Consider the following 24030-nt stretch of genomic DNA (forward strand, 5'->3'; position numbering starts at 1 on the left):
TGGCAAAGGAAATAGACTTCCAGGAAATCCAGGAAGCTCAGAGAGTACCAAAGAAGTTGGACCCAAGAAGGAACACACCAAGGCACATCATAATTACATTAGCCAAAATTAAAATGAAGGAGAGAATCCTAGAAGCAGCAAGAGCTAAGGGGACAGTCAGCTACAAAGGAGTCCCCATCAGACTGTCAGCGGATTTCTCAAAAGAGACCTTACAGGCAAGAAGGGGCTGGAAAGAGGTATTCCAAGTCATGAAATCCAAAGACCTACAACCAAGATTGTTCTATCCAGCAAAACTTTCATTTAGAATGGAAGGACAGATAAAGTGCTTCTCAGATAAGATTAAATTCAAGTTCATCATCACCAAGCCCTTATTATATGAAATGTTAAAGGGACTTATCTAAGAAAAAGAAGTTAAAGAAACATGAACAGTGAAAGGACAACAAACTCACAGTTATTAACAACCACACCTAAAACAAAAGCAAACTAAAAGGACAGCTAGATCAGGAGTGGAAACATATAAATGAAGATCTCAAGGAGGGTTAGCAACAGGGGAGTGGGAGGAGGAGAAGAGGGGAGAAGGTATAGAAAATAAGTAGCATAGACAGTAGATAGAAAATAGATGGGGGGCAAGAATAGCATGGGAAATATAGAATCTAAAGGACTTGAGACACATGGTCATAAACTAAAGGGGGGGTAATGGTTGGGATGGGGGGTAGGGTGGAGGGGAATGAAAGGGGGAATAGAACAACTGTAACAGCATAATCAATAAAAAAAATTTAAAAAAACAACAAAAAAAACAAAACATGTGTATAGGCTGTATATGATTTTCAGGACACCGGGTATCATCTATCTTACGGTTAGAATCAAGTATTATTACAGTTTAAGATAAAGCAGGTGTTTCAGAACATATGCTCTTGGCAGTGGGCATTGTATAGTATTTATTTTGCTAATGTACATCATTTGTGTTGGTAGACAGTGCTTGGTATATGCATTATTTATCATACTAATGACTACGATTAACTAAGTAATTAATGAAAGCAATATTTTTTTCACTGTGTTTCCTAAATTAAAGGCCTGAGCATATTGATAGTTCATTAGCTCTGCACGCCTTGAGGAAAAAATTACTAAGTAGAGACCAGCATACCTTTTCATGACCAGACACTATGATGGCTCCATTATAAGATGGATCATCTAGACCATTCTCAGTTCCAGATACATCCACTTTCAGAACTATGTTTTGATGCTCCACGGAACGTACAAAGTCATCAATGTTTGCCCCTAAATGGTAGTTAAATATATTAGGTGTCACAGAAACTAAGAAAACCAACGTCAAGTTCTTCAGTGAAATTAAAATTAGAATTAAAATTTTAAGATTAAAATTGTATATTTGTCATCTCCCAGCCTCAAAAATTGATTTGAACACACGCGGAAGAAGTAAAAAGTTCATTTTTTTCTCTCATTTTTGTTTTCTAAGTAATACCCTGGACAGTGAATGTTTTGGAAATGAAGCATTCACCATATTATTACCTGTTTTATTGATGATTAATAATTGAGTGAGAGGATCATGTGGTTGTTGTCCAGGAGCAAGGAAGTATAAATGAGGAGTAAGTTCCCAAGTATAACTGCTGGTATATAATTTAGAGAGGATGAACTCCCAAAGAAGAGGTATCATTGCAATTCCTAGAATCGATAGCCTACACAGGAGAAAAGTGCTGATGTGAATGAATGCACAGTCATTTCCTAACCTTTTAAAACTGTCTAGGCAAATTATAATGTAATGAGATCAAGCAATTATGGAAATTAAACATATAGCTCTCTGATTCATTTATGGAGTATTTTGCTTTTTCTTTACTTCTAAATTAGACATGATAAAATATAGATATATCCTTTTGTTAATTTCTTGTTCCTCTCTAGCCATTATAACAATTTCATGGGATATGTGTCCTTTAACTCTATGTTCAGATTCTGCCTCTTCCTGGGGTTCCAGTATGGTGTTAATTCATCAACGCTTCATACTCAACTCCCTTCATGTTCAGTCCTCTTCACATAGTCCCTATTTCTTTTAGTGATGACCGCGTGATTTCTTGAATCTCCAGGCTTGGATTTTCAATTATTTTTTACTCTTTATTTTCCTCCATATAAGTTGAAATTTTTTATTATGCTTTCATTATATCTTATTTTGGAATCTTTCTCCATTCCTAATTTCTAATTTTAAAATATTACATCTGATGTCAATTCTTGCTAATTGGCAGGCATCTCTCAAGACACTTCCACAGTGTCACCAGATTAATCGTAAAGATTCTTCTTAAATTATGCTAACCTCCTTATGAAAGATTCTCAGTGAATTCTCATTACTTATTTATTTAGCAAGGATTTATTGAGATTCTATGATGTACCAAGTTTCCTATTTCTTTGATGCTTAATCAGTCTATTCATAGACAAGGTACTGACAGACAGCCAAAGTTCTGTGGACACCAGGGTGCTAATGAGAAATGCTATCATTCTTAGGAGCAGGAACAGTGCCCATTGTGCATGCAGCAGGTATGGAAAGTGAGCTATTGGCACTTAGGAAGGGTGGAGGGAAGCCATGAGATCTAGGTTAGAGCAAGTAGAATCTAATGGGAGAGTCAGGACTTCCCAGAAAGTCAGCAGCGTGATTAGACAACTGGCATATGAATACTGGGAAAAAAGATTTATATTCCAATGTGTCCCTCGCCTGCCACAGGAAATCTAAAGGAGAGCCAATATTACATTACTTTAACTTTTTTCCTAAAATTGGCTCTGAGATGTTATACATTCCACCTGCTACTCTGCTAGTGAATAAAATAAGGACCATGAACTAGACTGAGTATTATACTTTATCTAGTTTTGTAGATGGAGAAATTTATTTTCATTTGTTTTCTCTTGTTTTTAGACCATAATTTCTTTTAACGCATTGACTGAACAAAAGCTATGGCACTCTGATACTCACAGTGTTAAAAGGGCTTTTCTCTCATGCTTTAGCTTTAAGAAGCGGACCCTCGCAATTGCAAGGATTTGCTGTCTCCACAGAGCCATGCCACCTACTGTTTCTCTCATTTCACTAAGTGAGGAGGGAACATGTTCCATCTCAACAAGTCTTTCTGTGTCTCCAGCTCCTTCTGCTTGTACTTCTCCCAAAGTGGCAATATCTACAAAACACAAAATAAGGCCCTGGCTGGTGTAGCTCAGTGGATTAAGCACAGGCCTGTGAAGCAAAGGGTCGCCGGTTCAATTCCCAGTCAGGGCACATGCCTGGGTTGCAGGCCAAATCCCCAGTAGGGGACACATGAGAGGCAACCAGACATTGATGTCTCTCTCCCACTCTTTCTCCTTCCCTTCCCCCTCTCTAAAAAATAAATAAATAAAATATTAAAGAAAAAACCCACAAAACAAGTAATGCATAAAACCCCATTTCAGATAGAACTTACTATAGGCATTTGTTTTACCAAAGACATCACAGGTAACGTCTTCCACATAACTGTAGGCATTGTTTGGTATTATTGGCTTTTGCCGTGAATTGAATAAACAGTGGGAATGTTCATTTCTTGAACAAAAGGACTGGAGAGGTCTTATATAACTTAGATACAGATAATACATTAAAGAGGTTAAGATAAATATGCAAGACCATCATAGTGCTTAGGTGTGGCTTGGAAACTTGGTAATGAAAACAATTATTTTAGGTATTCATCTGGTGAAACAAGAAATTGATATGCTACCAACTGGGGGTTAACTATAAATTAACTAGAGCAATAACCACATTAAAAATAAGGAAACCACTATAAGAAACATTGTAAATGTAATAATAAGCAAAATTTGACAATATTCTGAATTTAAATAAAATGCACAAAGAAGTTGATTTTAAATCAAAAGTACAAGTGGGTTGAAAAATTGTTTTAAGAGACAAATTGCATTAAAATTAAAGCAATTGCATGAATACTAGACAACTGGGCTTCAGGATAACTGCCATAACCAGAGTTTAAAGAGACTATTCATAATGATAGTGAAGGCAATTAATCAAGAAGACATGCTAATCTTAAATGCATATGTGCCTAATAACAGATTGAAAATACATGGAGTAAAAATTTACCTAACTGAAGGGAGAAGAAGACAAAAATAGACACATCTAGAATTATAGTTGGAGATTTTTACCACCCCTCACTTGTAAATGATAGAAACTATAGGCAACTAAAAAATCAGTAAGGGCATAGAATATTTGAACAACAGTATCACCCAGTTAAACCAAGTTGATATTTATACGACTTGCCCTACAACTGAAGTTTTATAAATATGTACATTTATAGCACAATGTTACCACATTGATCAAACCCAAAGTGACCATGCTGAGCTGCCCCGTCAGAGGGTATACATGTAGAATGTATACATGTACTATATATACACACACTATGTATACTATATATATTACACATACTATATATGCATGTTATATGTACTATATATAGTACATGTATACATTTGTATACACACATATATACATATATGCAGTACATGTATACATTTGTATAAACACACACATATGCATTTATATGTATGTACATATAAATGTCTTTAAATAGAAAGGAAATATTCACCAAAATAGTCGAAATACTGATTCAATAACACGCTTGGGAATCTTCAAGTATGACAATAATGTTTCACTAAATAGGGCATGCCAATAGAAATTGAAAAATTATTGAAAATAGCCAAATATAAATTTTGTATTTGAAAAGTATAATAACTAAACAAATTGTTGAAAAATAAAAGCTCAACAGATTTCATCTGGTGGAAGAGATGATTAAAAAACATGACAAAAGGTACATGGAGATTATTAAGTCTAAGAAACAGAAAGAAAAAAGAATGGAGAGAAGTGAAATTTCAAAGACATGTGAGACACTATCAAGCACACTGACATATACTACCACATACAATAATGGGAGTTCCAGAGGACAGTAGAGAGAACAATTGGCAGAAAGTGTATTTGAAGAAATAGTGTCTAAAATCTTCCAAACGTGATGAAAAACTCTAATCTATACATACAGGGAGCTTAACAAATACCACATAGAATGCAAGGGTGTCTACCCCCAAGGACATCTTTGTTGAATTGTCAGAGTCAGAAAGAGAATCTTGAAAGCAGAGGAGAAAAATAAGTAATCATACAAAGAAATCCTCAATAAGATGTACAGCTGACTTTTAATCAGAAACCATGGAGACTAGCAGGCAGCGTGATGGCATATTGAAAGTGCTTAGAGAGGGAGATTTGGAGTAAGTGTTTTGTCTGAAATTGTCCTTGGAAAATGGGATATGATGATGGTTATGAGCCTTGGGTAGAAGAAAATGGGCCACCTTTAATACTAAGGCAACTGGCGGTGGAGGTAAAAAATGTGACAGGGATGCATTTCACCTTAATAAATTCTTCTCTAAGAATGGCCTTAATCATGGAACCCAACATTTTGTAATCATGTCTTTGGAATGGTCTTTTCTAGAAGTATATACTGTACCTGATGTTATGAACATATCTACATGATACTTTTCATGCATTTTAGTTACCTGGTTCATCAATGGTTGATTCTCCTTCTAGTTTCAGGAATACCTCATTCAAAGTTGTCATAGAAACACCATAAGTCTCAATCCCCAGGTCAGAATGGAGATCAAGTTTCTCATAAAGTTCTAAAAAACACATACACAGTAGCAAATCAAAACAACAAAAATCACAGGTGAACTGAGGACAACTTTTCAAACTCAAAAGCACAAATAATATATAAAATTATACTTACAATATGTCAGACATTTAAAAAACAAACATTTTATGATAATTAACATTTTCAAATCTATGTTACACTTTTGGTATTATGTTACAGCCTATACATTCACTTCTTTTGATCAAATATTAATTTATATTTATATTAAAATTTCATTTTAGTTTTTTATGACTTACTTTTAAAATTTAATTAATAGTGAAACTTCAGATTTTTCAACTCTAAGCCTAATTAATTGAAGTCTTTTTCAGAGAGCAGATACAAAAGGGACCCAACAAAGGGATAGAACTAATTTTGTGAGAATTAGTTGGATTGTGTAGAATCTTCTTCAGTTCAGAAAATATCTGTCACAGGAAGTACACAGGATATAAATAATTTTTAAAAACTACTGCTTTTGCCTATAGAAGAAAAATTCACAGGATCTTATAGACAGAGAATGAAAAAGCAACTCAGAATTTTCTTGGAAAAGTAAGAAATTGTCACAGCATTCTCTCTAGCAACCCTGTATCCATTCATTCTTTGGTTCATTCACCAATGATACTTTTGCATCCATCATTGTTCTTAAAACAAGAAACAATGTCCCTGTCTGCATGAACTTGAATTCTAATTTTTAATTAAATGAAGTTTAAATAAAAGTCTAATTTAAAATCCTAGTATGATCACAGAACTGCTGTGGCTTCAACCTGGAGCTTATCCTTGGGCACAAGGATATGTTAAAAAGCTTTGTGTAAGTTAAATTTACTGGGGTGACATTGGTTTATAAAATTATACAGGTTTCAAGTGTACAGTTCCATGATACATCATTGGTATGTTATATGTGTGCCCACCACCCAAAATGAAATCTATTTAAAACTTTGTCTTGACAAGTGCCATATGGAAAAGTAAGATTTAAACTGCTAATAAGTATTATGCGTCATTCTTCCATTTCCCTAAAATTATACAAAGCTCCTCTGAATGCCAACTATTATAAAAGCACATCTATTAGGGCTTCATTAATGTTTTTCCTGATGGTTCTAAGGACTAACTTGTGTGGTCACCATGAAAAGTGTATTTGAATGACTCTGTGGGGATAATTTACATGTTCTTGTTTCCCACACATATGGTGGGGTTAACTATTTCGACCATTCAGTGCAGGCCCTCATCAGACTGCATTACTAGGGAGCAGACTCTTTGAGTGATAAATACAAGTAGGAATTTAAAAAAATATTAAGCTCTTTAAGATAATTTTAGATTCACATGCAGTCATAAAAAATAATACAGAGAGATCTGTCTACTCTCTTCAGTTTCCTCCAGTGATAATGTCTTAAAAGCCACAGTGCAATATCACAGCCAGGGTACTGTCATTACTGTAATCAAGATCTGGGACATCGCCATCACCACTGTGATCACGCTAGCCAGTAAGAGCCACATGCCCCTGGCTCGTCAAGGAGAGAACTGATGAAAACCACAGCTGCCTTCTTCTCCCTTGGAATCAAAGGAGTTAATAGAAGCCTTTGGACTCTCTGACCAGGCCAATGGGTGGGGACCTTCTCTAGCCCCATGCCAGTCTGTGAAGATGGGGAGAGGTGCCTGTTCTACCTAATGTACACACATCAACCTAGACAGTCAAAGGAAATGAAAGCTTCTCAAAGAGATTCTAACAAAAGAACAAGATAAATCTCCAGAAACTGACCCTAATGAAATGAAACTATTTACCTGATGGAGAATTCAAAACAGTCCCCAAAAGTAAACTGTTATGTATTGGTCTGAAAAACCCAGAGTTCTCACAAAAGTCTTGTCAAGAGAAGAACAAGCCATATCATGGGGCTATTTAACATAGTAAGCCAGAGGTTTTCAACCACTTTTGTTTATGAATGATTATGAATATTCTGTTGTACAGTATAAAGGGAATGAAGACCTAAAAAAGCACCTTGAAATGCCCAGGCCTAATGCAACCATTGGAATATAATATTTCCCATGGTAAATAAAATAATCTAGTTATTGTACCTCATGTTTTAAAAACTGGAACACATTGTAAGTCCTCAATAAATATTAGTTATAATAATTATCACTGATATTATTATGAATAATATTTATATATTTCATTTCATGATGCTCATGCACATTACCTGGAAATCTATTTGTTCTTTCCAAGGGCAATGTATAGACAAGTTTTCCTTTGCTTTCTGCTGATAATTTGGCATCAGGGATGTGCTCGGTAACAAGGGATGTTATTTTTTCTTGAACACACATTTCATTCAACTGCAAACTGTAGTTCAAAAAAAAGATGTATGTTATTTGGCATCATCTTCATTCACATGAAGAAAATTATTAGTCTCTATGAGACAAAGAAAACTCAAATAAAATCTAATGCAACAAATAGGTCATCCAAAGAAGAAAAATGAAGACAAAACAATCAGATTATATACATGTGATGGGGGAAATCAAAGAATGAGCGAACCAGAATTACAGGTCAGGTTATTCAGAGGTGTTGCCCAGAGAAGGTCGATACTGATTTAGGTTATTAAGGGGAGAATAGTTACCAAGATACCAGGGACACAACACAGCCAAGTCAGGACACTGCAAGATGGAAAATGTTTAGGATTTTTCAAAGGGAGTTTAAGTTGGTTAAACAGGACTGTGGGACTGGGCAAGAACAAGGGACTTTTGATAGGTAGGCCTAGGCACAAAACAGGTTCAGTTCAATTTAATCATCCAATGCAAATTTGTGAAGTTCTTAGCATGTGATAGAAATGATCCTAAATGCTGAGGGTACAATGGTGAACAAAACAACATTGTCCTGCTCTTGTGGAGTTTAATTTCTGATGGGAGTGACAGAAAGAAAAGAAGGAAACAAGTGGATACATAAAGTAACTACCAATAGTGGCTAAGTGTTATGAAGGGGACGGGGTTATAGGCAGAAACAAATTATGGATAAATGTGAGTTTGGGTTGGTGGGGTAACTAATTTCTCACCTTAGTGCTAACTTTAGAGCTTTGAATAAGAACAAAGTAACATTGAGAAAATCAGTCTACTCATTTAAAAAACACCAGTGCAAAACCCTGGCCAGCTGGTTCAGTTTGTTGGAGCATCATCCCAACTACGGTAAGGTTGCAGGTTTGATTCCCAGGCAGGGCATACACCTAGGTAGTGAGTTTGATCCCTAGTTGGGGTGCACACAGGGGGCAAACTATCAATCTTTCTATCTCACATGAATGTTTCTCTCTCCTCCTTCCTCTCTCTCTAAACAATCAACAAACATATCTTCTAGTGAGGATAAAAGAAAAATACCAACGTAGAAAAACAAACAAAAAATTAATCAAGGTTATAAAGTATACAGTAGATGAAATAAGGGCAGTAACTTGACTTCGAAACTTGGTTTTGCCATTTGAAATGTGTTATTTAACCTATTTGAACAGTTTCCTCATTAGTAAAATGGAATAATGATTGCTAACATCTAGGGTTGTCCTAAGAAGTGGGTATTAGTGATGTTGGCACTTAACAAGCCCTTCACAATTGTAGCTATTTCATTTGATCAAATGCTTGAGTCAAAATTATTCTATTTACTCATCAGGTATTATAAACATATAAGAACAACAGCCATTTTTAGAAGCAGTGAAATCCATTGATGGAATGAAACAAAAAATACTACAGTTGTTCTCCATGATGATGTTCTCAATTCACGAAATATTTCCTGGCCACTTAGAAGAACTTGTGCTGAGCACTAGAGAAGACTGCATGAACAGTACAAGTTTATAGCTCAGAAGGGTGTCAGCAAACTTTTTCTCTAAATAGCTAGATAGTAGGTATTTTAGACTTTGCAGTCCAGTAGATCTCTGTTGCAACTACTCATCACTGCCCTTGTAACGTGGAAGCGGTCCTGCCCAATATCTAAACAAGTAGGCGTGGCTGTGCTCTAAACTTCATTCAGAAAAACAGGAAGTGGACTGGATTTGGCTCATGGGCCATATTTTGCTGGTCCAAATTTAGAAGAAGAAATAAGGCAATTATACAAATTATTGTCCAGGAGACTCATGACTTGGTCAGAGATCCCAGCCAGCATATTTTAGTTTGAGAACACGTTATGTTGCCATGCAGTGTGCCAGTCACCATCTCATTTATTTTTCTACAACCTTTATTTCCAACTAAGAATTATTACTCCCACTTGTAAGTGAGAAAACTGAGTTTCAGCGAGTTTATTTAATTTCCCAGGAGACATTAAAATAGAGTGCTTTAAGAAATCAAAATATTGGGACACTACACAGAGATATAAGATTAATAGAGGCTACATGAGGTGGCTATCAAATAACTCTTTAGGACTTGCATAGGTTGAAATAGGCCCAAGAAAATGCCATATTTGGGAAATAATTTCCAACAGTGAGAAATGTAGGCCATGCTATGGTATGTGCAGGGAAAAAGGACTTGTTCCTTCCATACCTTAACGAGAGGGTATGGAATTGAGCAAGAGCAAAGGATTTGGAGTCAGGATAGTGGGCCACACCAACAGCATTTGGTTATGTGGTTCAGACCCTGGTTGGTAAAATCAAACCACTGGAGATTTTTGTTTGCTTTGTCTTGTTGTTCTCATACGTTTGGTTTGTTTCAGTTTTTAAAGTGTAGATGGTATAAATCAGAGCTGTCTTTTAGACCAACTGACCAATTCTTTTAGAAATTAAAAAGTAATTTAAAATATGTATTTGGATCATAAGCTTGAAATTAAAACCATGCAGGTTCCATTCCTGATTCTTGCACTTATTCTCCTAGGGAACCTATAGTTTTACCTGTAGAGTAAAAGTAATAACAGTTCCTACCTCATGAAGTAAAAGATTTAAGTATATTTTCTCTGAACCAATCAATAAATAATAGCTAGAATATGCTACTATTTAAAATAATGATAAAAATAAAATGAGAAAGATGGGAAGGAGAGAAAGCAAGAAAGAAGAGGAGAAGCTAAGAGAAGGAGAAGAAATAAAGGGCCTACTTGAGAGATTATGTTAAAATCCTGATTGACAGACGATGAGGCTATAAAATACAATGTCAGTTGAAAAAGTTTCCTCAACACATATCTTCCTTACCAAATAATGTTTGGAGGATATATTTTCTATCACATTCATCTAAGCTTTTCTGTAAGGTTATCTTTTATTCTTGATCTCTACAATCTACCAATCAATAGCTCTCATATACACATACTAACTCCATATATCTGTATCTCTTTATCTCTCCATATCTATATCTGGGTATTTATCTCCATATAAGTATTGGTATAAATGTGTCTATGTATATACAAACACCTGTATGTAATAATAAAAGGTTTCCTTGTGTGTTGTAATGTGTTGCTTCAAGCATCCTGCCTTGTTTTACCCATATCTCAGTCTTCCGCCTTCTCAAGTGGCTGTACCTTAAGTGATATCCAATCCCCCATTTCTTCTTTAGAAATAGGGATGAGCCTGCACACTTCAGCTTCCCTTTGGAAAGAAACACTTTCCTGTCTGAAAGGGAAGAAGCAAAGAAGAAAGTTTGTTGAAAAGGTGCCCATTCTTTCCCAAGAAAAGACAAGTCATTCACTGTCTGTGTGACCCAGCTATAATTCAGGAACTTCTACATTTTCAAATGTGGACTTCATAAAAGACTCATTGAAGAAAACTATGCTTGAACAACAATTAAAAGAAATAAATTTTAAAAAAGGACTCATTGAAGTAGACCTATTTTAATCTTACTTATATACTTTTGGCAGTTTTTCCTTCCAACCAGTCAGAGAGGTTATGTGTATAACTTCTAATATAGAATATAGACCATCATCACAGCATACATGTTAATGGACCAAACACCAAAATTATTTTAATATGTCAAGTCGATATATTTTAATTTTGAGTAAAAGGATTAATGCTTTTGAGTATAGACTCTAACTTCAGAAGAAGTGGGTTTCCTGGCACATCATGCCCCTGTGTAATCAAATGATTCAAAGTTCTAGGAGATACATGGAAGTGTTTGGAAGTAAGAGTCTTGGGCCCAGTTTGTATCATTACCAGCTTGTCAAATGGGCAGATGTAACTAGATAGCCAGCCTACAAAATACAGCTGCTCAGCAATAAACCATATTTTTCAAATCTCATAAAGGCTTCATCATGATATGTAAGGAAAACCAGCAATTACCAGCCAGGATGTCAGCCTCATCCATAAACTGAGTACTGAAGAGGATCACATGGTCCATTTTCCGCCCCTTCAGCAAGTTCCACACTTGATGCCTTGAAAAGGGATCCAGTCCAGCAGTTGGTTCATCTAAGAGCAAAACCTGCAGAAGAGAGGTGTGTATGAACAGGGTTTCCAATAAGGTATATAGTTCTCCCAGAAAACATGTTGAAATCACAACTGTTTATATTTTAAAGGGCATTGTGTTTAGAATTTTGTTTTTATATTTAATATCCCATCATAGATATTTTATCACAGATCTCCTCTACAAATAAGAGGTTTGAACTACTACCCAAGCCAACAGTTTCATTTTTAGAAATTTGAATTCACCACTAAATCTCCCCTGACTTACCTGGGGATCTCCTAAAATGGTAATGCCAATGGTGAGTTTCCTTTTCTGTCCGCCACTTAAGTTCTGAGCAAGGACATTCTGAATATTTTTCATTTCCAGTTCCATCAAAACTCTTTGTATCTAACCAAATGACAACATTTGTGTCACAAATTAAAACTTTCTTTTTTTATTTTTAAAATGTGTAAATACAAGAGTGTAAAGTATAACAGTTAAAAGCACGAATACTGAGCCAGACTGATTAGGTTTGAATACCATTCCACATTAACTAGCTGTACAGTCTTGGTCAAGTTACCTGTTCTCTTGAACCTCAGTTTCCAAACATGTAAAATGGGAATAATAATAGCACTTACCTCATAGAGTTGTTGTGAGGATCAAATAAATTATTATATTTAAAGTTAAGAATAATGCTTAGCATATTGTAAATTATATGTAAATGCTATTATCTAATTATATTTCTTTGTCCAAATTTCGTGCAATAATTTTACTCAAGGAAAATTTAATAACAGCATAAAAACTCAGTGGAAATAGAGTTAACAATTTCATTTTGACCAACATATTAGTTCTAACATATTTATGTACCTCTTCTTCCACTCCCTGTGGCTGAATTCCTTTTATTTTAGCAAAGAGTCTGAGATTTTCTCTCACAGTAAGGAAGTCAAATTGCACATTGAACTGTGGGCAAATTCCAGTGAGCTTGCTGATATTTTCTAGGTCAGCCATTTCTGAAAGTTTATTGTTATACATTGTGACCAAACCTATAACAAAGATTAAAACTTAATATCAGATTATATTTGAGATTTTCCTAAATGAACATTAACTATATAGTTATTAACTATATTTTAGATATATGAGTTTTTTCTTTAAGGTTTAGACAGTACAATTCAGAGTATATATTATAAACTTCCATTTTAGTTGTGTGGTAAATATGGGGGAGGCAGGTCCTTTCTGAAGCTTTTCCCATCAGGATATAGGCCATTTATCCACCCCTCATAGTTAGATGTGGCTATACAATAAATAAAATTTTAGTAAATGTAGTATAAGCGGAGGTGCCTCTACCCTGGGATTGCCATCTTTTTGCTTCTGAGATAATGGACATCAATCACTGGGTGAAGAATCCCTAACCAGCTTCCTGGAGGATGAAATGCCACGTAGGAAGAGAGATGCTGTGGTCTTAACTGGAGCACCACGTATATGAGTGAGGCTATGCTACCATGTCCAGCTCCAGCCACTTTATTCCAAACAGAAAAACTGTCAGGCAACCCACAGAATCATGAGAAATAAGCAAATATTTTTAGTTTAAGTCCTTTGTTTCAGGAATGCTTGTCTTGCTGCAAAAGCTAACAGATACAATGGTAACTAATGGTAAAAACTGCATACCTTTACCTCATAGTACTATATCAGTTAACTTCCATTTTTTTCCCTGGTAATCTGTGTTTGTGATTGATGATCAGAAGAACTTTATGTTAACAGCTGATTTATTTGTCAATGTGATTTTAGAGAAAAACCTCTTACCTTTGGTGGGAACTGATAACCCACTAAGGATGTTTAACAGTGTCGATTTTCCAGCTCCACTGTGACCAAGTATTGCAGTGATTTGGCCTTCATATATATCAAATGTCAGATCTAAGAAGGAAAAAGTGAAGGAAAGAAGGATGGGAGAAAGGAAAGAAGAAAAAGAGGTAGGTAGAGAGAGAAAACAATTGAAACCACAAGTTGATTGTGGAGGTAAATTTGTTTGCTTTACTTTTTTGTTTCCTTGAATGGCTATATTTTCTAAATATGAGTGCACTAGGTTATTAAACTCAAAATTAAAAATATACCCTTTAACAAATTGGTATGTTGATCCTGTTTCAAAATTTTGAAATTGCTTGTTATAGAGCCAGGAAACATGTCTCATACTTCTAGGCTCCCTGACATTGCCTGGTTTCTGGTAGGTGGATGTTAATATTTATTGGCTTAAAGAATAGATTAATAATTCAGTGAATTGTTATGTGGATAAAAATCTCTCGATGTATGACTTTTTTTGCACAAAGTAAAAATAGCAATATCAACAATAGCTCTGAAATTACAGAAGAAAAATTTGAGTTTGTAGAAAACAATCTAGAATAGCCTTAGAATACTTCAGTATTACACAGTATATCTTTCAAATATGTATATATAGCTAAAACATATTCCAATTTTTCTAACTTTTATGCAGTAGGAATAATGAGTTGGAAAGGAAATTTTATCATATGGCTAAATAACTAATTTCAAATATGAAATACCACCAGTAATTTCTCACCATGAGCAAAATCAATCAGTCAATCAATCAGAAAATTAAGATCAATATAATAACTAAATACATTTTTTACCTTTTAAGGCTTTTATTTTATCAGGCTTTCCTTTATATTCTTTTGTAACATTTCTGATTCTAAAATAAAGAAAAGAGACTTCAAGTTATGACCATGTTCTTCAGTTTGTAACTCTTAAGTTTGGATGTAATTCTAGGTGTGGATGGACCTTCTCTTCATGGTGTAGGAAGACCTGGGATTTTACTCTACTGCAGTCCTGCTTTTGTGAGAGAACCAGTGAGAGGATTTCTTCCTGGCCTTGGCTGCACATCAGCTTCACCTGTGAAGGTGTTAAAATTTACCTATGCTTGGAACCCATCACCAAACCTTATGATTCCAATAATTGAGATGTAACATGACATTATTATTGAGAACCAGAAAGCTAGACCAGGAGATAACATGGCCACCAGACTGAAAGGACTCATGTGAACTACTGACTCGGGTTGGGGATATCTTTGGTTATATATTGAGTCAAGGTTGGGGTGGGTAAGGGAGAGAGGCTAAGGTCATAATAATAGGAGGGCATAGGTTTTATGGTTCTACCTAACTGAGCTCATCTCATCTATACCATTTGGTAGCTCTGTTACCTTAACCAATGTACTTATTCTAGGTAAGTTTCAGCTTTTGCAACCTGAAAATTTGGAGTGCTTCAGGGTTATGTTGAAGGGTGAGTGAAATATTTCATCTTGCATGCATAGTGCTTTGTTCTTGGTAAATATTCAATGATGATTATGGTAATAGAAAATAATGGAATTAACACATTAGGTGCTATTATAGATCTGGAATCCTAGGCATTTTATCTATTTTGTTTTATCGGGTAAATATATAATCCATAAACTGAGTCAAATGTATGTTTCTTATTTTATCATCCATTCATCAGACAATTCAGGTTCCATTCATATGAACTGTTCAGATTTTCTCACTTCTGTTTTAATCCCATTTTACCATCATTCTATAGTATTTATAGTTAGGTGAAGCACTAAGGAGACAGAAAAACTTATAACCACATCAAGTAAAGCCATTGTTTTGCTCCAAGCTGATCTGCTGGAGGTTAAACCTACCTTTGGTCATAGGATGAATATAAGCATGAAAGATACATATGGAACAGATTAAAACAAAACATATGAAATGCTTGTTGAAGCTTAGTAGGCTGAGGTAATCAGAGACAGTTTGCAGAGGATTGACTGACATATGCTGGCCACAGATGGATCAATAAGATTTGAATTGTCAGGGATGTTGAGAAATTTCTTCTTCTTCTTTTTTAATTTGGAAATAAAATGACCAGACTCAAACAAAACATTCTAAAAGGCACATCTCCCTCAATTCACTTTGTGACTATCTCTGGGCCTTTTTCCTTCTTCTTCCCCACTCTTTTTTATCTCTCAAAAAGGCAATAAATAGAAAAGAGATATTTAAAAATTGAAAGAAAAAAATAGAAAGTATGATAAACGAGGTTGAAGAAAATTATGAATAAATGAATCCAGGCAAGAAATTAGTGAGGCGGAGGCTAAGGTTGGAGAAGACAACAGATGAAAGATTGAGAATCTAGACAAGGGTTTTGTTGAAGTATCTTTGTGGGTGAAATCTCAGTTCGTATTTAATGTAAGTGTCAACAACATAATACAACCAAGGGTAAAGGAGTATTTCTTTAAACTTGACCTGGGAAGTGGTGGACTAGCATGAATGAGGTTAGGTGAGAGCCATCCACAGGGCACTAAAGAGAGATTTGCTTGTTTCAGGTGCAAACTAGTAGCTCCTCAGCCTTTGGCCTGTTTTCCACTTGCACCCTGGTTACCTGATAGCTTCTTTCCCATGGAATTCTGGAGACACTGGTTCAAAAGAGTCAACAGATGAAGGATCACAACACACTGCATCATCAAGGGCCACATGACCAGCATTATGTTGTCGGGACCAAAATGAGGACTTCAGGAAAAACAAGGGTGAAAGTTGATGTTCATGTTCATCTACATAGCCAGGAAACAAATACTGGGTCAATCACTGTGTTAGGGGAGAGCATCACCTCAATGCAGCATAGCAATGCAAACTTTTGCCAGTAAATCCAAATCCATGGCTGACACAAGGAAATACATGTTTTGATATGTATAGCCTCATAAGGAAAAAAAATCATTACAATGTCTCTCCATGCTGATATTTGTTTCCAAAGAAAGAAACTGAAGCTGTGACTTTAAAACATTCCAGAGAAACTTAAATCAATGTTAAGACCCTTCTCAACCTCAAGAAAGCCAGATATTGTGATATAAATGCAAGATATGCTGGGTATGCTGAATCCTATCTAAGAGTCTGGGTTAACTACACTGGCAAAGGAGGAAGAAAGTGAGAAGGGACTATTGGATACATAAAACCAATATTCCCAGAGAAAAGGAAATAGGACTTAACAAAAATAAGTGACATACTGTAAGAAAGGGAGAGAATGGGGCAAAAGGATTTATTGAAATTTAACACAGAGAGGAATTTAAAAAAGGTAATTTGTATTTATGCTTTATCTCATCTCTAAATTATAAATTTCTTCTGAAGCAAACTGGTGATTTGCTTTTAGAACATATTGCCCATGAACCTTTTTTCTGGAAATCAATCCACAGTATGTTTGCACTTAATTATCACTTCTGTTTTCCTATGTGTTAAGAGACATCATGAAATGGAAGAATTATATTTCTCTAATATTTTATAACTGACCTCCACTGTAAAGATTGATAGGTTTTAAACTTCTGTTTACTTTTTATATGTTCGGTCATTCATTCATGCAATAAATATATACTGAGAACTCTCTCAATACCTGGCATATGGTATATTATTAGTTAGTACCTATCGTTTCCCCTTGATTAGGAAGCATAGCAAATAAAAGCTGTAATTGGATACATTTTGTCATGAATGCTTAGAATGTATGATCACTTGTGATCATGATCATAACTGATCATGGTCTTATCATTTTGTATACTTAATTTTCCTTTCTGTCACTCATACTTCTTATCTTTAAAAGAATTTCTTAATGAAGCCACCTCATTCAAATTCAGGCTTAATTAAGTACAGTCTTAATGAATGGATGATACAAATAATTCCAGTGGTATAATAAATGTATGAGCCCAACATTGTAGATCCTGGCATCTATTTCCCTGACTCTTCTCAAAGGCAGAGGTAGTTATTATTCCTAAGGGATTATCTAAAAAAGACACAACATGATCCAGTCACTGCTTCAAGATCTTGCTGTGTGTCTTTGCTCTCACTCTTTCCCCTCCTTCCCTTCCTCCAAATGTCTAGTCAGTGATTTTTTTGACCTGCTCACTGTGATGATTTCATTAGTGAGTTTCATAATTTTTTCCAGCTTTATTGAACTATGATTGACAAAAAATTGTGTATATATATATATATACATATATATATATTTAAAATATACGACATGATGTTTTGTGAAATAACTACCACCAACAAGCTAACTGACATATCCAACACCTCATATAATTTTCATTTTTCTCTGTGTGTGCCTGTATGTATAAGGTAAGAATATTTGAGGTCTATCTTAGCCAATTTCAAGCATACAGTACATTAACTATAGTTACCATGTTGCACATTAGATCTTGAGAACCTCACCTTATAATATTTATGACCTTTGACCATCATCTCTTACTTCTCTACCCATCCCTACCCCCAATCCCTGTTAACCACCATTTGACTCTCTGTTACTGTGAGTTTGACTTTATTACATTCCGTCTGTAACTGAGGTGCCATATTTGTTTATGTCTGGCTTATTTCATTTAGCAGAATGTCCTTTAGGTTCTTCCATATTGTTGCAAATGACAGAATTTCCTTCTTTTTTAAGGCTGAATAATATTCTACTATAGGTAGGTAGGTAGATAGACAGACTGACAGAGAGATAGATAGATAGGTGATACATTTTCTTTACCTCTTCACCCACTGAGGAACACTTAGGTGGTTTCTGTGTGTGGGTTGCTGTGAATAACGCTGCAGTAAACATGGGAATACAGATATGTCTTTGAGATGGTGATGTTATTTCCTTTGAATATATACCAGAAGTGGGGTTTCTGGATTATTTGGTATTATAAAGGTCTTTGATGTTCTGTTTTGATTAGGAAATGCAGAGGTAAAAGACACAGACTCTGCCTTTGATTATAAAAGGAGAGAGAAAAAAAATAAGCCAGCATTTCAGTCACAAATATTTCCTGAGTCCCTAGCATGCACCAGGTACGTAAGTGCTTGGGGTCCATCTGTGAACAAAACCAACCCCTGCTTTTGTGAAATTCATATTCTTTTATGTTGTAAGGTGATAAAAAAAGGAAATTTATCACCTATTGACTTTCCTATTGTGAAACCACACAGAGACTTCTAAAAACATAGACGTCCTGGTCCCACTGCTAATTAAATAAACCAGAATCTTATGGAGTTGAGCTGGGATTGGAAGTTTTTTTTAAAAGTTCCCCAGGTGGTTCCGATGTACAGCCAGGGCTCAGAAATGCTGGGCAAAATAGACAAAGCAGCAATAAATTTCCATATGTATTAAGCCAGACCCACTTTAGAACTAGCTTTCTAAGCATCTCTTCAAAAAGAAACAAGCCATACACTTAGAGGAGAGTGAAGTTCAAACAAAAGTTAGAAATTCTATAAGCAAAATTCAGCCTTTACTTCTGACCAGTCAAATAGCAAGAGAGAAATAAAGAACTAATTTGTTCAGTGGCAATGAACTTGCTCACGTCAATGACCTTGATGCACACAGTAGCTCTTAAAATATATAAACCAGACATGTGTCAGGAAATTTGTCTTAGGAAATAAAATGGTTGAAATGGTGCTTGATTTTAATCGTATCACTACTCACTTGGCAAAACTTTTTCAAAATAAATCGTCAGTGCCAGATAGAGGAAAATATCAAAAGCCAACATAAAATTTGTTGCTATTATTTGATTTGAGTAGTCCGATGAATCAGGAAGTGCATTAGAGTTCAAATCATAGTCCACACGTAGGAGCTGAAAGTTAAAAGGGACTTCATTAAAGGAAGTTCGGTTTATGATACATTTTAAACAGGTTTACCATAAAAATAAAATAGCTACTCTTTGCCCCACACTGGCCACACAAAGAATAAGACTTGAATAAGACTGCCTACTTTACAATTCTCAAATCCATTGGAAAGCATGCGTACGCCACCAACTATAATGCAATTTCGTAACTGCGATGGTTTAAAATACGCTCCAAATGGGAGGGGAGCATCAGGAAGAGGTGGGAAAGCGTGGGAAAAGGTGACATTTGAGCTGAGCCTTAGATAGATTTTTTACCAAAGAGAACAAGGGGGAAAAGTGTGATGCTCCTTGAAAATGGCTCATGAGAGAGAGAATTTACCTCCTTGGAAAAATCACTGGTATGTTTAAGAAGAATGAGTGGTGGAAGGGGGCTGGCCTATAAGATTCAAGCTAAGGAGTACTTTATAATTAACAAAAATTATATTCAGTCCTTCTGTGAAGCACTGAATAATGGATATGAAATCACTGGCATCGCCACTTAGTTGGAGGGATGGCAAAGTGAGGTCAGTGAGAGACTTGCATAAAGAGAGATGACATTTTATGAAAAGGTATGTAATTTATGACTCGATGCATTTTCAAGGCATTTTTAATTTTGAATTTTCTTTTACTTTATGGTTTTTATAATCATGTGTACTGGTCAATGACTCAGTCAAAATAAGAACTAGACTTGTTTAGTATTAGATTTGTAACATCATGTCCATATTTAATTAGTAGCTAAAGAAAAAAACATTGTAAAGAATTATATATCAGCCTTCCATTCCCCACCCCCCCCACTCACCCCATGGCTTATTTTGCTGGAGTAAATACTTTCAGGGCTTTTAAAAGCTTCACAACAGTTTCTATGAAAGTTTTATACCTCATAATGCTGACCATGGAAATGACCACAGATAATTAAATTCCAGAGAAGAGACGGATATAGGGTTAATACATAGTAAAGCAATAGTTCATTTTTATTTAAATTAAATTAATTTTATTTTATAATCTCATAGTCTGAGATTTGACTTACTCCTATGCCTCACTGCATAGAGCACTATAATTAGTGTGTTTAAGGTAATTATTATACCTAATCTCACCAGGATATTGTTTGAAGACACTTACCTATGATTGTATAACAAAGGTAACCAAGACTTAACATGTTGGTGTTTTGTTTTAATAAAGTAAATAATGTAACACAAGAAAATTCCAGAGAGAAAAGATGGTTCAGAAAGGTCATTAATAGACAATTAGATGGCTTCTCACCTGGACGATTCCAAGCATGAAGGCAAACGGGCTGAAACAACCTAACAGCCACTCCAAGGATGCAGGAAGATGTCTGTATAACACCGTGAATCCGAGACACCCCCAAAAGACAGTGAGAAGGAACACAACTAGGCCAGTGCGAAAAGATTTCTTTACCAAGACACTCATGAGAAAAGCCAAAGCTATCTAAAATGAGAGAAGATGCAGTTGGTTTATGGTTTTCCACAAATTATTCCTAGCATAGTAAAATAGGAAATTGAATATACAAAATCAGATTTATATAATATTATTAGCCTATGTATGAAATACAGAACAGTGATCTGAAAGGTGCACTCCAAATTGGTGTTACAAAACACTGCAGATCAAATGCCAGTCTACAGACTTTCTCATGTAACCACAGCAGGCAGAGAAGTAAAGGGTTATGGAGACTAATAACTGACTTGAAAACCAACACTTGATCCTTAGGGTAAGAGTTAGAGGGGAAAAAATATTCACCAACTCACCAAAGACAATCCATAGAGGAAAAAGTGGGTGAAGACCACCATGAAGCCAGCCCGAAGTAAAAACTGGTCAGATTTTACAATAAGTGCCAAGAAAAGGCTAGTAATGAAGATGAAGCCAGCATAGAGCAAACCCCAGGAGAGCCTGAAATGGGAACAAAATGTTATTTTAGTATTTCACGTTCAACTGAAAAGGACCTACCATGTATTCTAATAGCACTGATTCATTCATTCTAAGCATACATTCAGTTATCCAGCAGATATTTATTGAGAATTTAGGATAGTAAATACTAGGTAAATGTTTTAGGAAAAATTTCTAAGAAATTAAAAATATTCTTTTTCCTAAAATTAATTCCAGAAACACACACATACACACATGCCCATTATTATGAGAAAAGGAAAGAACAGACTTCTAGTCTGATGGATTTGGGTTCCACATTTTCTCTGCTGCCTCATTACTCTGTGACCTTGAATACCCCTCTGTACAGAGGGGTTACTCTGTAACCCCTCTAAGTCCTGGTATTGTTCTGGACATTTGGAATAACACTACAGTGAGCACTCAAAGAGGTCATATCTATGTGGGACCCTGTCTGAGTAAGTGGTAGCCTCTCAGTGAATCCCAGATCCTTTTTTCTTCTCTGGGGGTGAGAAGATTCCTGAATTTCCTTGGAGATAAAAAATGTCTTTCTTGTGTGTAATTCTATCACTTCTTTTCCCCAAAGCTGTTTTGCCTTTTCTCTGAGTGTGTACACCAAGGAGTCTACGCACTTGCCTTCCACTTTATTCACTTTCTGTAAAGCCAGGATAGTTTACTTTCTTTTATTCAATTACTTTATCTTGTTTATTAATATTCTTTGAAGAGCATAATGAAATAATGTTAAAAACAAAAACAAAACAGCAGTTGAACCAACAAAATAATAGCCGACACATTTAGCAAATATTCTGTGCTGGATAATGTTTAAGGAACCTAGCGAATATTAAATCATTTATTCTCACAATTCAGTGCAGAAATACCATTATTTTCCTCATTTTATAGACAAAGACCTGACTGAACAAGGATGCTAACTACGTTTCCAGTCCAGGCATTTTCGCCCCAGAGTCCTTAGACTTCATTGTTTCACTATACTTCCCTTTATTGACTATTAATTTGATAAAGAGGTCAGTTTTGATTTGTAGGTTTTTCTTCAAGCCTCTGCATTTGTTTCCATCTGCATAATTCACCTGGCTCTCTCACCTCTCTGTTATTTCACTTCCTCCTCACTTTAAACATCACCTCTCTGCCCTTTCCGCCTATCCACAAGTTCTCACGCAGGACCTTGTCCACACCTGGAATCACTAAACTTCTTACACTTTACATTCAAGTTACCCTGCCCCTATTTACCATCGTCTTCTGCCAGTTTGCTCCCTCAGGTATATCCATCATCCCTGATCTCCAAAAAAAGAGCTTCTGATTCTTGATCTCTTCTTTTTTCCCTTTGAATCTCATCCTGGCTTAACTCCCACTTCCGGCTCAGACACCAATGCCTATAACTTCTCCCACACTCTCACCTGTAGGCTCACTGGCCAACTCCCATTACCTCTGCTTTGCAATCACCCAGAAAACACAAACCTGATTTTCTTTCCTCAGTCAGAGATGTATAGGCCCCAGTCTTAGCCTGGTAAGCGTGATAGTAAGGACAGTTTATTCCAGTCATAGGGAAAAGGTAGACAATCATTGTTTCAATAATGATGCTTTAAAGAAGTCCACTTTCCCTGAATTCTTATATTTACTTACTTGTGCTACACTTTACTCACCAGAATGCTGCATTTTGAAGACCCATCATTGTCATCAAGCCTTTCATCCTTTTTCTCTCTCTTGTAACATTAAGAGAGGCAGAGTAAACAAATGGGGAAAAGGAAATAATGCAGAAGAAAATGTAAAAATCAACCATTAATCCATCTTGACTAACGTAGGGATGTATTTTCATATTCTTTCCAGTAACTGACATCAATTCCTCCATCACTGAGTGATTTGTTGTAACCTGAAGAAGGACATTGATACCCACGTTTGTATATTCATGGATGACAGGCTCTGTTTTCTTTTATCCTCTCTTTCCCTGTGACCACAGAATGGGCCTGTGTGCATCTGAGGCCAGCCTGCCTTTTCACTGCCATGTCCTCCCACTGGTCCACATGGGGCCTCCACCCCCCCCCCCGCATCCTGAGCTACACACTGCTCCCATCCTTTGCGCAGTGTTTTATCACTTTCCTACCTAACATTGCCTGATGATTTGCTTGACATGTCTCTGTGCCAGCAAACCTTTACCTCAAGCTTCAGTTTTAAATGTCATTTTAATTAGGAATGCTTAGCTTGTTTACATATAAGGACATTATTAGCACCTCTTTGATAACCCACTCTCCTCTTCTAGTGATTTTCTCATTATTAGAAAATTTCTTCTTTGAGGAGAAAATTTCTCTTCTATTTATGTATCTCCCTTGTGGCACATAGAACTTAAGTAAACTCTGTTGTAAAGAAACCACTGAGTAAAATGAAAAAAACCAGGCAATTAATTTATATTTTCTTTGATGAAATTTTGATGCCACTAATCTACATTGAACATTAGTTTGCATTAGCTATTTTGTA

General features: G+C 35.7%; 1 protein-coding gene across 5 annotated transcripts in view; it reads right to left on the reverse strand.

Annotated features, from left to right (window-relative positions):
* Positions 1 to 24030, reverse strand: part of LOC119036257 (ABC-type organic anion transporter ABCA8) — a 68176-nt gene that overhangs the window by 22329 nt on the left and 21817 nt on the right. For all 5 annotated transcript variants that reach the window (XM_053655635.1, XM_053655625.1, XM_037127953.2 and 2 more), the window contains 16 exons: positions 23202 to 23428; positions 21411 to 21552; positions 20908 to 21093; positions 19470 to 19617; positions 16419 to 16587; positions 14645 to 14703; positions 13806 to 13916; positions 12873 to 13048; positions 12294 to 12413; positions 11906 to 12044; positions 11152 to 11242; positions 7883 to 8022; positions 5566 to 5685; positions 2972 to 3170; positions 1528 to 1694; positions 1145 to 1278 (listed from right to left, as the gene is read on the reverse strand). In XM_053655635.1, the coding sequence (XP_053511610.1) occupies positions 1145 to 1278; positions 1528 to 1694; positions 2972 to 3170; positions 5566 to 5685; positions 7883 to 8022; positions 11152 to 11242; positions 11906 to 12044; positions 12294 to 12413; positions 12873 to 13048; positions 13806 to 13916; positions 14645 to 14703; positions 16419 to 16587; positions 19470 to 19617; positions 20908 to 21093; positions 21411 to 21552; positions 23202 to 23428 (2328 nt within the window). The remainder of the gene's footprint in view (positions 1 to 1144; positions 1279 to 1527; positions 1695 to 2971; positions 3171 to 5565; positions 5686 to 7882; positions 8023 to 11151; positions 11243 to 11905; positions 12045 to 12293; positions 12414 to 12872; positions 13049 to 13805; positions 13917 to 14644; positions 14704 to 16418; positions 16588 to 19469; positions 19618 to 20907; positions 21094 to 21410; positions 21553 to 23201; positions 23429 to 24030) is intronic.

Source organism: Artibeus jamaicensis, unplaced genomic scaffold, assembly GCF_021234435.1.
Source record: "Artibeus jamaicensis isolate MK-2021 breed Jamaican fruit bat unplaced genomic scaffold, CSHL_Jam_final contig_1998, whole genome shotgun sequence".
NCBI classification, from domain to species: Eukaryota; Metazoa; Chordata; class Mammalia; order Chiroptera; family Phyllostomidae; genus Artibeus; species Artibeus jamaicensis.